Below are 15966 nucleotides of genomic sequence, written 5' to 3'. Positions count from 1 at the left end.
CTGTTTTAGCAGAGCTGTTCCATGCTTCTGATGGCTTTAGGTTTTGCTACGTTTTTCTTTAGATAGAATGAATATAATTACAGAAGATGGGGCTTCTGATCTTGTTTTCTGTGTGTCTGCCACTTCATGCTCAAACTAGTAAACCCAACAGTTCTGCATGAGAAACTGGAGTTTAGAAATGGTAGAAACTGAAAAATGTGCAAAGCTCCTGTAATTGGGTTGTGTGTATGTTGGCTGTCTTTATTCGTGTGCTCAGCAGAACCGTGCTGTTACTGACCCAGGGCTCTCTTCTTAAAGCATTTTACTGTACTGTCATGGCTTTTGTGTGTGAAGGTTGGGTTTTGCAGAATTCCCTCTGATGTAGTCAGTGTTAGAAATTATATGAGGCTGCTGTAGAATTTCTGCAGTTTTGGAATTTACCAATGAAATAACACTTGGAATGTGTCTTGCATCTATTAATTGTTAACCACTTCCTTGTAAAGCAGAGTTTTAGTACATTTTGTGGGGACTCAATCCTGTGTTTTTTCTCCTATGGATAATACAGAGGCTTTCACTAGATGACTTTTGCTTGATTTGGGAAGAGTGGTTCCATTTTGTTGACATGTGTTGTTCATGTATTTGCTAAGTATTCATCTCAAACAGGAGTTGAATAGGAATTTTTGGTATTAGATAAAAATGAAGCTGTGTCTTCATGCTGGCTTGTAGAGAGGTACCTGGATTTATTGGTATACATATAAGTAAGAAAGTTCTAAAAGCTCTATCAGCTGTGATGGAGTTGCTCACATTGCTGCAGAATGTAGCTGTGAGATTAAACTCATTCATTTATTGAAGTTGGCCACTAATTAATTTTTGGGGTTTTAGTTAAGGCTATGTAATGCAAACATGACTTTCTGTGTATAATATGCTAACATTGTATGCCACATATACTGGTTACACTGTGTTTTGAAGATTTACAGCATCTTTTCCTTAAGGTGTATAAATCTAAACACAAAGGCAGAACTAACTTGATTAAAGATTAATGTCAATTCTGAACACTTGTCTGCTACATGTATATATAATAATACACATATATATAATACTAGATATTGATACCTGAACCCTGGGATATAGGGTCTGTATTGGACAGGGGGTCAGATGGGGTTTAGCTTTAGTTTTTTGACCCAAAGTACATCAGCATTATATTCAGGAGGTCTGTGTGAGTAGCTCAATGTTTCTAAAAGTGGAATAATTCAAGTAGGAAGTTCAATGAAGTAGGATATTAGGACTCCTAGTTTTATCTTTGGCCTGAGTATAAAAATTTTGCTGTCAAACTGGTCTGTAAAAATGTTTGGATCAGAATTCAAACCAGATGGTTTTATTGTCCTGCTTTGTTCCCTCCTTGATACTGTTTAGCTTTTCAGGTTGTGGTAGTGACTGTTTTGACATAATTGTAATTATTTCTTCAGGCTAGTTTCAGACTTACTTTTTTTCTTTTTTATAGATGCAACCACAAAGTTGAAGTCCAGGGCGTTACTTTTTTTCCTGAATTGTGTATTGTTTTCTTCTGGACTATTTTCTAGCAAAAGTTTGTAACTTAGAGATATCATTCTGTTCTTCATTGTTTCTTCTTTGCTGTGCACATCTCTGTTCTTCAGAAGTAGTCATTAGTGATATTTTTCATTAAATATCCACAGTAAATTATAATACTCTGAGCCAATATTTTGATTTTTTTATCAGAGAAGTGTAAGTAATCCCTGCAGCTGTAGGTTTTATTAAGGTGCATAATATGGCGATTAACAACTGCATACTGAAGATACGGACTGAACAGACGACTGCTTCTTTCTACTTGGGTATCTTTCAAGTATGGCTTTTAATATAGTGTTAGGACATGTGAAAATCAAGTATAAATGCCTCAACCATAAAGAGAACAGTAGTGCTAACCCATAAATGCATGTGAAGTACATCTCAGGTTTCGAACACAAATGAGGTATAGATGCTCAATAGAGAAAAACAGCATTTCAGCCATTTGGTTTGGCAAAATACATTCTGTCTTCAAAGAATTTCATTGTTTATGTGAGTACATGAGCCATAAACTATTCATTCCAGCTCTTGCTGAGAACATGTAGGCTTAGTAATTAGTGATTGAAAATAGATTTGTTTCCCATTTGATAGGGTGAGAAAGGGCATGTCCACGCATCATTCGGGTTTTGTGCGCACCTTTAACCTGACTAATGTTCAAAACCATCTAGGCTTTAAGTGATGGGGAAGGGTCTTGGGTTTTTTAGCTGTGGGGTTTTTCTCCTTTTTTCCTGAGAAGAGTGAGGGAGACTTTCTGCTGTGGTAGTTTTTTCCTTGCTTTCTAGTTAGAATGATTGCAGTTTTTATCCTAAGAACTTTATGGTTTTCCACCATGGATAGTTCACCCTTGTATTAGTTTCATACTATATCTTTCCAGGAATCTTCTTATGAAAAACTTCTCTGTATTTCAGAATTGATCTAAGGCACTGGGTTCAGCATTTGTTTGTAGCAAAATTAAATGATCTTACTGATGCAATAAAATTTTGGCAGTTCTGCTTTTTCACATTGTGCTTCTTAAGCTTCTGTGCTTCTAAGTTTGGTTAAAAGCAGTGTTAAGTAGATGCAGGGAGATGTTGCAAATATTTTGGCTTATTTTTATATAAATGTTCCTGTTCAAAGGAAAATATTTGGACTTTGTTTCTTAAAGCTAGGTGTCTTATACAACAGTTGCATAGTTGTAGAGTAAAACTGTAAGTCTACAGGTTCTGTTTAAAACTACAGAAGTGAGCATAAAAAGGTTCAATATAAAGCATCTTTCCAAGTGTCTGATGACAAAATTATATCCTCACAATGTTTTAAGCATGTAACTGTTTCCAGTCAAAAGTGTTAAACAAGTTAATTTTAATGCAACTGTGCATGCAAACACATATTCATTAACAGATACAAGTGTCATTATTTCTTCTTTGAAAAGAGTTGTATTATATTTGGAAATAGGCATGTGAGGGGTTACGTGTGCTACAAGGTTGTTACTAGGTCTCCGCTTCTTATTTTATTGATCTCTGGGGTGTAGGTTTGTATTTTTAATTTGTGCGCCTTGAACTTCAAACATGATTTTTGTGTTCTTGAGGGTAGGTAGTGCTGGGGACTCATATTCAAATGACAGCATGCAGAGGAAGTGCTTGAATTTCTTGATATTAAATGCAGTGATTCCGCATAGATGCGTAGAAGAAAAAAACATAGAGCACCTTTTAACAAACATTCTGTCAGCTGAAAAGCTTGTCTTCCTCTACTGAATAAACTGAAGTAAGCATGAATTTTAGAAGTATTACCTGTGTTATCTCTTCCTGTTACATCTAGATTTTGTACTTGACTGTATGTTGGATCTAACATTTCTGAAGTCTAGGATAAGTTGTAAGGAGTGTTGGAGAAGTGTATGTGACATCATAAATATTAAAACTTATTTATATTGAAATGTGATACAGCTGCTCTCAGATCATGGTAGAGGGTAAGTTAGGAACTTTGTCTTAGTTCCTACTGGTGAACTCACAATCAGTTGCCCTGCTCCTTCTCATTAAAGGCAAGTAGAAACACAAATAATACAAATTAACATAAATAGCTTTCCATACTGGTATGTGTACATTTTAAATTGTATGTCTTCTGTGAAATTATATTAAAAACAAAAACTCACTAAAAAGTCTTGGGGAAGACTGAGCAAACCTAAGGGGCCAATACAATAAACAAAACCAAACCACAGTCCCTCTGGTTTTCCTTTTCAACCAAAAGCAAACTTTGAGCAGTTTAGCTTTCCACACTTTATGCTAATCCTCTCTGCTCAGCTAGCCTTTTTTTAAACTTCTTTGGTCATGTTTTCTACGTATAGCTTCTCGCAGTGTTTTGTAATATTAGCAGACTTGGAGCTTGTTGGTCTGAGCAGGCCTGCAGTCTTTTCAAAAGAACTTGAAGCTTGTGTAGTGACCTTGAATGGCACCACCTGCATTCAGGAAGAATGTGTTTAAAAGATGTGTATTGAACAAAAGTTTCAAGATAATAAATCAAGAATCTCATGGTAAAACAGGTAGAAAGCTACACCAAAATCTACTTTGACTTTTAAAAGTTAAAATGAAATAATAAACAGTTAGGAAATGCCAAAGCTGTTTGCCTCTACAGCTTTGAATTTAATCCCCAAGTATATATTAGTTTTTTTAGTTTTCTTTTTTTCTTATCTTCAAGCATGTTTGTATATCTAGTTTCCTCACAGGACACTGCCTCTGTTAGTTCTTGAGACTTGCTTTAGTGTCAAATTGGAGCTATACAGGGAGGACCTATCATGTTTTCATAGTCTCTGTTTCAGTTATTGCAGAACATGACAGGTATCTGTCAGTGTTAAGTATGCTACCTTAAAGAATTGCACTTGAGTGCTGCTTTTGCTAAGTAGTTGCAAGTGGTAATTAAGATAAATGCTGATGTTTACCATCTTAATGGTAATTTAGATATTTACATTTCAGTTTACTGTTCCTTATTTTGTGGTGCTTTACTATGGTAAAGCACTGCTTTACAATGGTCTGATTACCAGAATTGCTTTTGCATCCGAACTCAGTGGAAGCTGTGTTGCAAATATGAATTTTTATATGCTGATGTATATCCTAGAAAAAATGAGCTTTATAAATTGTAATACAAAATTAATGGGCAGTTTTGACCTTGTGTGTCAGGATTCAGTCTGTCTTATTTAGTGTGGTTCACTTGCTTTGCAGTTCAAGTGTTAGAACTGCAAAGAAACGCTTAAAGAAATTAGGCAATGTATTAAAATAAAGCTGTATATTAAACCACAGGAGAAACTTACTGGATTCTTGCTGAAATACCCTGAAAAGGTAGTAAAATCTATTGAAGCTTAGAATTGTAAAAACACTTGCGGAGAAATGAAGAGAGAATGGGCAAACCCCTGGTTTTTCTGAAAGTACAGCAAAGGACTGAATTAGCGTTGCCTTTAACATTTGTAGTTTTGATAATGAAAGCTTGTAACTTGAATATTGGTGTTAAAGTAAATCTCTTTATGTAGCTTCTTTGTTTTAAAGCAGTCTGTAAATGGAAGCTTCAGACACTTCAGACAGAGAATTCATTTGATAATCTGTGGTTCATGTGTGAATTAAACTCTTGGTTCAGCCTTTATTACTTGAGCTATGACAGTAGCACACACCAGTAGTAGGTTGCTATAGGTTGTTGTTCCCTGTAGACCAGCATTAGAATCTTTGCTGGTAAGTGTTGAAAGCTTAATGGCAGTAGTGTTGTAACTTGAAGTGTGCTCAAGTGCATATGGGCTGCTCTGCCTGTATATTCCTGCCATTGCTCTCTGTGGGTTTTTTTTGGTTGTTTTTTTTTTTTTTTCTTTTTTGTAGGGGGAAGAGGAGGTATTTGTTTTTTGTTTGTTTGACACAATTCTTGGTTTTCTCACTCTAGTAGCAGGCTTCTTGGCCACCAAGTTGTGACTTCCCTGTCAAGATTGTGATTTTCCTCTTGCACTGACTTCATGTCAAATTTTTTTTTTTCTCCTCCGCTTGCCTGACAAACCCTATTTTCTCTGTGGATCATTCATTTGAGCTCTTTAGTGCTCTGCATTCAAATTGACTAGCAGCTTCCTTGGATCAGGAGGAAGACGTCTCAGATTGCAGACACACAATGAAGCAGTCCGAATCTGAAATTGTTCAGATTGTAGAGCTGAAGGAGCACGGGTGGATTTTGGGGGATAATGTGTGGATAAATATTTTAATCCCTTGAGTACATACAAACTGGTTTTTTAGTATGTTGCTTTATAAATTTGAACCAACCCTTTTGTTTGGGAACCTGAAATAACAAAACCATCAGTCCTTAAAAATAAGTTATTCTCTCACTTATTCTCAGCCCCCACGCCTCTGTAAATTATATTGCAATTGGTCTAGAAGGAGCAACATGTATCCCTTGATGTTTATGAGAAAAAAAGCTACTTTTGTTTTGTCCCCTGAAGGAGTTGTGATGAGGTTAACCTCAACCCTGCCTATTTGGCAAAAGTTAAAAAATTGAGAAGATTATGGTGAGAAGTGGTAGACAACTTTGCTAAGTAGTTCTTCAGCTTTCTCCTGAATTATCTGTTCAGTGAGATAAAGGGGGAGATCAGGCATCTCTTCCTGCCATGCGTACACGGAAAAGATTTGGCATATCCAGCCTCTTTCGCAACCTAGCTATTTTGATCTGGGGGTAAAAAAACGTAAGCTGTATATTCAGGAACTCTCCCCCAACCACCCAGGTCTTTGCTAATAACTGTGTGTTGTGATCCTGTCTTGAGGCAGCTTGTTTGAACAGTTAGGACGTAAGCTACTTTTGTTGTTGTGAGTCAAGTTCGTTAACTTGGGGAGGGTCAGAGGGAAGAAAGGAGTCTTAAGTTACTGTTGACGTAACTAGGATGGGTTCGTATTTGACCTAAAGTCTGTCTTGATGCAGCAGCACAAGCCAGCGAGGAGACTGTCACATTTCGCCGTGAACGCAGCACATTTAGGCGTCAGGCAGTACGACGCCGGCACAATGCAGGGAGTAACCCTACCCCTCCTACATTGCTCATCGGATCACCCCTCAGGTAGGGTATCTAAATGTTCCACCGTATTTAGCATGCATGCAGCAGACCACTTCCCCACACCCACCAGTGTTGCCAGAAAAGCACTTTTTACTTCCTTCCCCACCATAACCTCCTTGAGCTGTCACTGCATGTCACTGTGGGCTTGTTGAATTGTGCATGTATATGTGGCACTATTTTAAAAATGGTCAGGATAGTCAGTCTCTAACATGTTATAGCTGTTTTCAGATTTATATAAAAATTAACTAATGCTAACAAACTTAGCCTCAGTGGTTTTTATCAAAAAACTTTTGATACTTTTAGAAAACTTTTACTTTCAATCAAGAAACGAAACCCAAGAGAATAGTATTAGCACTCCCCATTTTGGTTTTCATCTCTTGAGGAATGTAAGCATTAGGGACTAGTACTGTGATCACTTTTCACATTTGTAGATTGTGAGAGATAAGCAAAATGACAGAACTTTTATAAAGAGCTAAATACATACTGCAAAAGAAACTCCAAATCTAAAATACAGGTAAACTTTATGAAGATCTTGCATCTTTTAACAGCAAAATGGAAATGTTGAAGTGAGTAGAATGCCCAGTATTGCTTAGTATGAAGTCTGATTGGGTGGCAATTTGCATGCCTTGGCAATGTTTAAAATGTACTGTGTACATATGTCTCAGGAGTTCCCCAACCTTTACTGGCCCCTTTGTTTACAAGGCTGAGCCTAGTGGTTTGTTACATACAGCAGCTCTGTTTGATCAATCAGCCTGAACAGTAGAAATGGCAGCCATAAGTTTTTAAATATGTGTTTTACGTCTTTCAATTTCTCGGTTGCTTATGGATTTGGACAGTCTGGTGAGGAAACCATGGCCTGTAGAAGAAGGAACAGTCCCCTATAAGTATTTAAGTAATTCTTCCTTCAGTTACATGATAAATATGTAGGGGTAATTGCATATCTTATATATTCTTAATGATCTCCTTCGCATGTTCAACTGTTGTTGTGTTTTGGGAATATTTATGTAATTTTTTTGAGCTAGGAAAACCTGTAGAAATGGAACAAATAAAAAGAAAATACCGTACAATAGAGGATGGTAGAGGAATTGTGCCATCTTTGTCACACCACTAAAATATTTGAGGACTACTTTTGCAGATTTTTCTCAGGCAGGGGGAGTGCAAGAATGGTACCTAGAAATCTAACAGATGAAGGATTGACTTCTGTCATATCAAGGACTGAAACTAGTTAGGTGTGTTTTTAGTGGCTAGTGCAGTATGAAGTAGTAATCATGTAGTTTTAGATTTTTCTTTGTTAAGTTTTTGATCTTGCTGAATGTAGGGTGTTCAGCTTCAAGCTAGTGATTTACTTCATAGTGAAGGATGATAAAACTTTGTCTTTTTTCAGATGGCTTTTGCTTTACCTGGTCGCTTTCACTTGCCTCTGTTTGTTTTCCTTTTTTTTATTTTGTAAAGGAGGGTAGTGCAGCTTTGTATATTGCAGCATAAGAGCCTGTGCATAATAATGAGAGCTCCTTAACTGTGTATGAGTTAGAAAACAGTGTTTTCTTTCTTGTAGGTATAGAGTAAGGAAAAGAAAAGACTCTGTTTTAAACTGTGGTTGACAGCGGTCTCATTTCCACACGCTAGTGCAGTCATTAAGGTTCCCATGGCTTAAGCTTGACTTCAGTGAGGACTGTGAAGTAACTTTGTGAATCATGAATTTCACATTGTGAAGTGGGAGTAACTCTTTAATCAGACAAGATGTTCAAGGGTAAAAAAGCAGATTAAATATTCTAGCCTTGTATTTTCTCTAAGCATCTTTATTATCTAAATTTGTTCTATTTTAAATTGAAAACCACCCAAAACTGCTCACTGTACTTTCTCTAACATAATGACATACATTATCAAAAATGCTTTATGATATAAACATAGTCAGAATTGAATACTTCTTAGGAGTAATTTTCTCAAAGTACTTTTCATTATGCTAAATGACTGTCCCTTGGAGTGGAGTTAAATTGCCAACCAAACACCAAAGTGCTTTCATATTTGTTTGACACAAATTCCATTTGAGCTGTCAACTGTGGAATGTATCTGAAAAAAAAAAAGTATTAATGTTTTAATTTCTAGGTGAACAGTCTAAAAATACCCTTTCCTTTACATGGGTAGCTTAATTTTAGTGTAAATTCTGTGTTACTGGAAAGAAGAAACCCTTAAAGATTTAAAGAAGTCATGCCAAAGAGCAAATGTGAAGAAATATAGAGACATTTTTAGCCAGTTACCACAAAGAAGTTTTCAAAATATCTCTGCATTTGTACTGACATCATGCCTGTATGCTGTTGGTGAGCTGCCCCAGTCTAGTTTCTGATATTGCTAATCCATTACTTCAGATATGAAACTTCTAAGAGTATTAGGTTTACTAATCTTTAGTTGCCCTGATGTTATGTGTTTCTTATTCTTGCCAGCAAAACTTTAATCTCAAATCTTCTAACTCTGTCATAAAATTGGACGTTGGGGGAATGTTCCCTAGGACCTGCTGAGTTAAACATGACTTCTTTTTTCATTTCCTGCCCATGATTGCAATTACTTTTCACTTCCTCTGTGAAATAGTTAATAAAAGAGAAATGACATTATGTATGTGTGTCTTTGGCAATGGTAGACAAGTCAAACCTGGTCTAGTAAATTCTATTGGTTTGATGCTAAATTAGAAACAATATTATTTTGCCTGGTAACCTAAAAAAGCAAACCCAAAATGCACCATAAAACACCATCCACCCCACTTTTGTCCTGTCTAAATGTCAGTAGTGTTTTGGGCACTTCAAAAGTAAGTGTTCATTGGTGTCCCACGTAGTCAGTGGTGTATGCATGTGTGTAAGTGACTGTATGAAGCAGAATTTTACTCTTGTAATAATCAGAGTGAGAATAAGCCGGGTTTTTGTGACAGATGTGGATAACTATTCAAAGGGCAGCTGTGTACATACCTCTTGAGATGTACCTGCTGTTTATGGGAAAGCAGTATTGTTTAGTATTAGTTTGGTGTTGCTTAAGGAGGGCAGTGAAGGTTGGCACATCCGTGAACTTCCTTAGGGCTTCTGTTGCTGCACAGCTCACTGAAAGCCTTGTGTACTGCAGCAAAACACTGAATTTAAATTTCAGAATAAAATGTAAGAACACAGTAAATAATTAATTGCAGTTCTTTTCTTCCTGTGCATGTCTGCATTATTTTGCATGAGCTTTTCTTAACACCTATTCTTATATCCATATTTTGTTTTCCAGTGATGCTCTAACAAAAGAACTGAAAAGTAGATGATGTAGAAAATACTGTTAAAAGCAAGTACATCAGATATAACCCTTCAACTCTTAGTAAGATCTTGTTTTTTTTAGTTGCCTCATTTGCCAGCTCTAGCATCATGCTGTAAACAGTGATGTGCTAAAACCAACAGGTGATACATATTGTTTTTCAAGAGAGTGTTTAAGCTATTTTCCAGTCTTTAAAATACAAAAATCTAAACTAATGCTTCAGCTAATGACTCTGTAATGTAATTTCTTTAAATCCACAAAATGAAGGATAATAAAACCAGTGCTCTTGTAAAGATGGTGTGATTTCAACTGTAAACATAATGTACTCTGACACTGTCATACCTACTATTAAACAAGCTATTAAAACAATCTAACTTTTGTAAATAGTTTTATAAAGTTAATTTTGCAATTGAAGTCTGTGAAGAGGAGAATTAACATTTTTAAACATTGTCTGCTCATGGCTATGAGAAGTACAAATTTCTCTGAAAGCCAGGTTGACTTTTAAAACCTGTGTTTTGGTGAGTAATAAAGCTTTTTCTGTAATTTCAAAATAACTTCAAAGTCAACCTTACTTTTGCCAGTTAATAACTTTGTATAGAGAGCCTTAATATGTTCAAAATAATTCTGAATCCAAACGTATTACTTGAGTTATTTAGAAGGTCTGTGGTATCCTGTGGCTATTAACAAAGCTTAAAGACGTTTTCTGGTTAGTGTGAATTAATAATAAGAAAGACAATATGACTAAGAAAAAAACCCTAAACAGCTGATCAGGTCATACAGGAATAAGCAAAAATGAATGTGAGAAGACTGGAATAGTCAGTAGTAAATATAGGTGATACCTCAGGTTAGTCTGTAGTTCAACTAACTGGCAGTAATTTGCTTTTGCCCCCACAAATTAAGATGCAGAAGAATATACCTGTTGGGTGGGTTGGGGAGATATTAGAAAGCGATACGACTTCTAAGAAGTTGACAGGAACACTATCTCTAGATTACTGCTGTAACTAGGGCCTAACTACTCTGTTACATAGAATGTAGGGGTTACTTTAACCCTAACTGTTGGCTGCTTAATGCTACTATTTAAAAAAAAGTTTTCCTCTTTAAACTGAAAAGTCTTGTTTTGCTTCACTTCTGGCTCTTTTTCACTTCTTCCTGGTAATGTGTCCCCAATGCGTGTTTTCTCGTAGCCTTCAAGATGGTCAGCAAGGCCAGCAGTGCTCCTCCCAGGTCAGAGTGCAGTCCTGCCCCCCTTCCCAGGCAGCTGTGCCCGGCGCTAGCGCCTCCTTGCTGGTGAGAAATGGGAGTGTCCACTTAGAAGCATCACATGCCACTGCATCTGCTGTAGGCGGTAGCAGTTTGCACGATGAACTTGGTATGCAGGCCTTATGTAACCTTGGTGACATGGAAGTTTTAATACAGCAGATTTATTGGTAATAATGCACTGAAAATGAGCTAACCTGAGCGTTGTTTCTGAATCTTTTAGGTGTGTGTCTAGGAAGGCTATATTGCTCAATCACCTTTCCAGGCAGTTTCTCTAACCAGTGTGTGATGGGAAATAGGGAGTCATAGATACAAGTAATGATTGTGTGAGAGTTTTCTTGATTTGAACAATGTAACACAAGTAATAAATCCTTCTTATGGTCCTGCAGGCAGTTGAGCAGAGATGGAGACTTTGGGGATCTTCTGGTTCCTGAAAAAAACCAACTTCTTATGGTTCCTAAGAATTCTTGATCTTACCTTTTTTAGATGAGTTGTTTAGCTGCTGTTCAAAAAAGAAGTACTTATGTAAATGAATGCTTTGTTTTGAACGTACACCTGAATTTAGGAGCTTGATATTGGAAGTAAATCTGGACTCTTTCATATATCAAATGTCATCATTTTATGGAGCTTTATAGAGTCTTCTTAGCTCTTCATGGTCCATTTTATGTGGTATTCTTGATTATTAGCTTCTTAATTAACTTCTATGCAGCTAATAAAATTGCTAGGAAGAAGTTAAGACGGTCTTAATAAATGACTGATCTGCCACAGAGTGCAGGGGCCGGTTTGGAAAAATTCCCGGCAGGGATCTTTGCAGCTATCTATGCATGGCCTGAATTACTTACGACTTCATCATTAATACGTTTGTCTTCCTTGAATTAATAAAATGGGCATCTTGAGCACTGACAATTATTAGTGATGGAATTTTGAGAAGCTGTCAGCTGCTCTAATACCCTGAAAGTAAAGGTTTGATCAGAACACTGACCAAACGTGTGTTTCAGATCTTTGTGTAATCCGGGACTAAAAGATAAGTGAGTTGTCTCTTACCCCATTAGAAGGGAAGACTCCATGAATTGAGAGTCTGTGGTAATCCTTTAAATATGAGTTCGACTGAGTCTTCATTCTTCTGCATCATCTAGTGCAATATAAGGAAAAATGGAATATAAGCAAAACGGAAAACCACCTTTACCTACTCTCAGATGTTTTATAAGACTTATCTACAAATGCAATAAATACACATGATCTAGTTATCTAATAATTTTTGTTGAAGATTCTTTTGCTTTACTGTTTGCCAGATAGAAGTGTTATTGTTTCAGGCCTAGTGCTTGTGTCTCTCAACTATGAAAGCTTGTTACATGAAACCCATTTTTTAATTTAATTTGGACTCTTTATTTCATATTTGAAAAGAAGATATTTCAGATATAACTCTGAAATTGGTCTGCTGGTTGTTTCTGTCCAAGTTTAATGTTGAGCTATATTCTTGAGGCCACCATTATTTATGTGAAGGATTTGGTTCATCTTACCCAAAACAATACAGTTGAGTTCTGTAGAATTTGTCATTTAATATGCAATCAAGGTCTATGTTATTTAAGAGCTTGTATTATTTGCTCTAGCAGAAAACAAAGTAGGTCATATATAAAATTCAACATGGCATTCAGACTCTCTAAAAAGGCATATTCATATTATTTTTTGTGCATTGGAGTCTTCAGAAATTCATGAGATTCAGTTCTTCTGAAACTTTACCTGTACTGTGCTTACAATTATATGGGACATCACGTTCTCTTTGGGAGGCACAAAACTTCTGGGATCTGCTAGATAGAAATCTGATGTATAACAGGGATTTGTTTCTTGTTTTGAGACTCTGAGCATCTAGTTTAGAATCCTTTGAGAGAAAGGAGATATTATAGGCAGAATCTTGTGTTATTTTAGGAAAATCAAATTTTCTAGTTTGTGTAGCAGGTTTTGTGGAACAGGTGCTATCTTTTGATAAGAGTAAAATAGTTGGCAAAATGGTGCAAGCTTTTGTGTGTGTGATTCCTTTGTCAGGCCTGACAAGAAAGTATCTTTCCTTATAAGTGGTATGTGGTTAGTTTGTTTGGGGTTTTTTGTTGGGTTGTTTTTTTTTTAAACCCTCAGTCAGGGATGAAGTAACATTATTTTTCTCTTTCCATCGAGTCTAATGCTCTTGGTTTCGCTGTGTTATCCCAAAATACCTTACAGTGAAAGATGACTCTCGTTTGTCTGTGGTTTGGATTGGGAGAAGGCTGTGGTTTGTTTTTCCCTTGATCAGCATCAGAATAAAAATAAAAGCAGTGAAGGAGCTATGACCAATTCTTTGTTGCTGTGGAAATCATTGTGACTGCCCAGGGCAAAAAAAACCGTAGTGGCTGGGGAAATACATGGAAACAAAACCTGGTTCACTCCAACTGGAATATCAGTGACAAAGATAGATGCAGTTATATGTCTCTGTACAGTGCATAGAAGAAGTTTCTTAATTCAAATCCTCTTGGAAAGGCAAAGAGGGCAGGTGTTCATTTACTGTAAAAGCCCTCACATATAGGGCTCATATTTTCCTTTACCAGTGCACTATCTACTTCTACATTTTTTCTGTTTGTGTTGATGTCAAGCTGCAGCACTTAACAAGACACACAATTTTTGGTTTTGTTTACTTTAAAGTTTCTTGTCTGTTAATTTGATTCTGGTGGCTTATTTTACCTAGGATGAGCCTCACTGTATTATACCTGACCCACACCCGGTCTGGTGATTATACAGTTATCTTTAGCTGGGCATTGCCCTGGGAGTAAGGCAAGAGATGCTTTGAGGCATTATCTTCAGTCTTCCAGGTTGAAAGTAGGAAGATTTTTATCAGTTATACTGTTGGAATGTTGAGGGGGGAGGAACTTGAAAAGATGGAAAAGGAGCTTGATGTGGAGAGATAAACATGAAGTAAATCATAGAAGGAATGCAGGATGGAAAGGAAAGGTGGCAAACTAAATGCCATGATTATAGGCAGGATTAATATAATACAAATCTCAAAAGCAACAAAACATATGCCATGACTTAAGTGAATGACAGTTTTCAGAGCAGAGTGTGGCAGTACTGATTCTTTTTGTTCTGGTAGCTGATTGTTTAGACAGGTAGGTGGGATTTTTGAGCCCTTGCAGTGAAGATTGATTAACTTCAAATTAGAATTTGTCAAGTAGTTAGGAATCCAAGTACTGAGTTAGTAGAACAGATGCCCAGTGTCTGAAGCTCTGGTGAAATAACAGACTCTTGTCCTTGGCTAGATGATTTTTTTAAAATTGCTTTTGTGCTTAAAGAGAACGGCTCATCCAAGAGCTTGACAAGACAATTACGGTGGTATGGTGTATCTCTGGTTGTATTGTTTATATAACAAGCAATAGTCTTTCAGATTTGAGTATTTTTATTTATGAAGGCAGTTGAATAGTTTTGAACATCAAAAACTTCTATGTAAAGATAACATATACTCTGGTTACTTATTAGATTAAAACCAATTTAGAAGCAGTCACTCAGTACCTTTTGATAATTCAATAGATGTAATTTATTTGGGATGGATGTGGGAGCATGTTCAAAGGTCCATATGGAAAATAAATATTCACTTCTCATTGTTCCTATGGAGAATATCCATGTTGAAGACTGAAGTTTGGGGTAATAGGTGAGTTACCCTTTTGACAAACTTCATATAGGAACAAAAATGACCTACTTTCAAGTTTTCTAACTGAAAGCATGTACACCTTCATACCATAGGTAATGGTAAAATTTTGACCTTTGGAAATAAAGCTCCTAGCAGTCTACCAAATAGTCAAATTTTGATGATTTTGGTTTTGCTAACTAGGATTTAAAAAATACTGACTGAAGCAGTAGACAAATATTTCTTGATCTAATTATGGTGTAATTTCATCATGTCAGTAAGCCTTTGCATGTCAGCTGGTCTGAGCAGTTTGAAAAAAAGTGGTATGAATTGGATGTAAAACTGGGAAGCACAATGAAGATAACTTAGCTGAGAAAACCATCAGAGCAACATTTTAGTTAAATCATGAGCCACTTAAGTCTTCCAGGTTTTGTCTGTGTAAGCTCGTCAGCCTGTTGCTATTGTCGGTTGATGCCTTTAACTGTGGGAATATGAGTTTGTACAGTGTGAACTGTTACGTGGTTGTCTCTGGATGTGGTGATGAGATATTTTGGTCTTTTGGAACAAGGAAACTTGCTTCAAAGAGCACACGTTTATCTTCTCTTCATGTCAGAATGAAGATGTATTTTGGATTTGTGTGCTTGAGTATCACAGTGTCTTGGTTTATTATTGTAACCTGGTCCAAATAGAATATTTTTGGTTTACTTTAATTTGCTAAGAACTTACAGATCTCCATTTTTTTTGTGTTTGTGTGCAGAGAAGTTAGACATTTATGTTGACTGAGCAGACATGCAATTGATCATATTTCTTGATTTGCAACATAGTGTTTGGAGTCTTCCATTTGTTCACAGCTTGATAAAACTACAGGCTTTAGAGAGAGAAAATACATTCTTAAGCTTATTCAATGTGGTGCTGTTCCAAGTATCCCACAGAGAATGCTGTGGAAACAGGAATTGGAAAAAGTCACTAGAGTAAATAAAAATTGTAAATAAAAAATGCTAGGTATATCCATATGTATTGAATCTTGAGTATTGAAATTCTTCGTTAGCATGTATGTACTGTGAGGAAGCTGTTCCTATCTCAGAGTTTAAAAATTAAGGATTTTGGAGCTCATTTTATTCTCTGTGGTCAGACTTTGGAGTTTGTGTCACAAACAGCAGTGAACAGTGCTGTCAAGTTTTCTACT

At 36.4% G+C, this 15966-nt stretch overlaps 1 protein-coding gene across 11 annotated transcripts in view; it reads left to right on the top strand.

The window, feature by feature from the left end:
- Positions 1 to 15966, top strand: part of PCNX1 (pecanex 1) — an 84540-nt gene that overhangs the window by 25132 nt on the left and 43442 nt on the right. For 6 of the 11 annotated variants that reach the window (XM_059849641.1, XM_059849639.1, XM_059849642.1 and 3 more), the window contains 2 exons: positions 6469 to 6601; positions 11059 to 11243. The exons of 2 other annotated variants lie outside the window; for them this stretch is intronic. In XM_059849641.1, coding sequence (XP_059705624.1) covers positions 6469 to 6601; positions 11059 to 11243 — 318 coding nt within the window. The remainder of the gene's footprint in view (positions 1 to 6468; positions 6602 to 11058; positions 11244 to 15966) is intronic. 3 more of the 11 variants (XM_059849646.1, XM_059849645.1, XM_059849640.1) reach the window with 2 other exon arrangements.

The sequence above is a fragment of the Haemorhous mexicanus genome, chromosome 6, assembly GCF_027477595.1.
Source record: "Haemorhous mexicanus isolate bHaeMex1 chromosome 6, bHaeMex1.pri, whole genome shotgun sequence".
NCBI lineage: Eukaryota > Metazoa > Chordata > Aves > Passeriformes > Fringillidae > Haemorhous > Haemorhous mexicanus.
Note: the sequence above shows the minus strand (reverse complement) of the source record. Positions and strands in the feature narration are given on the sequence as shown.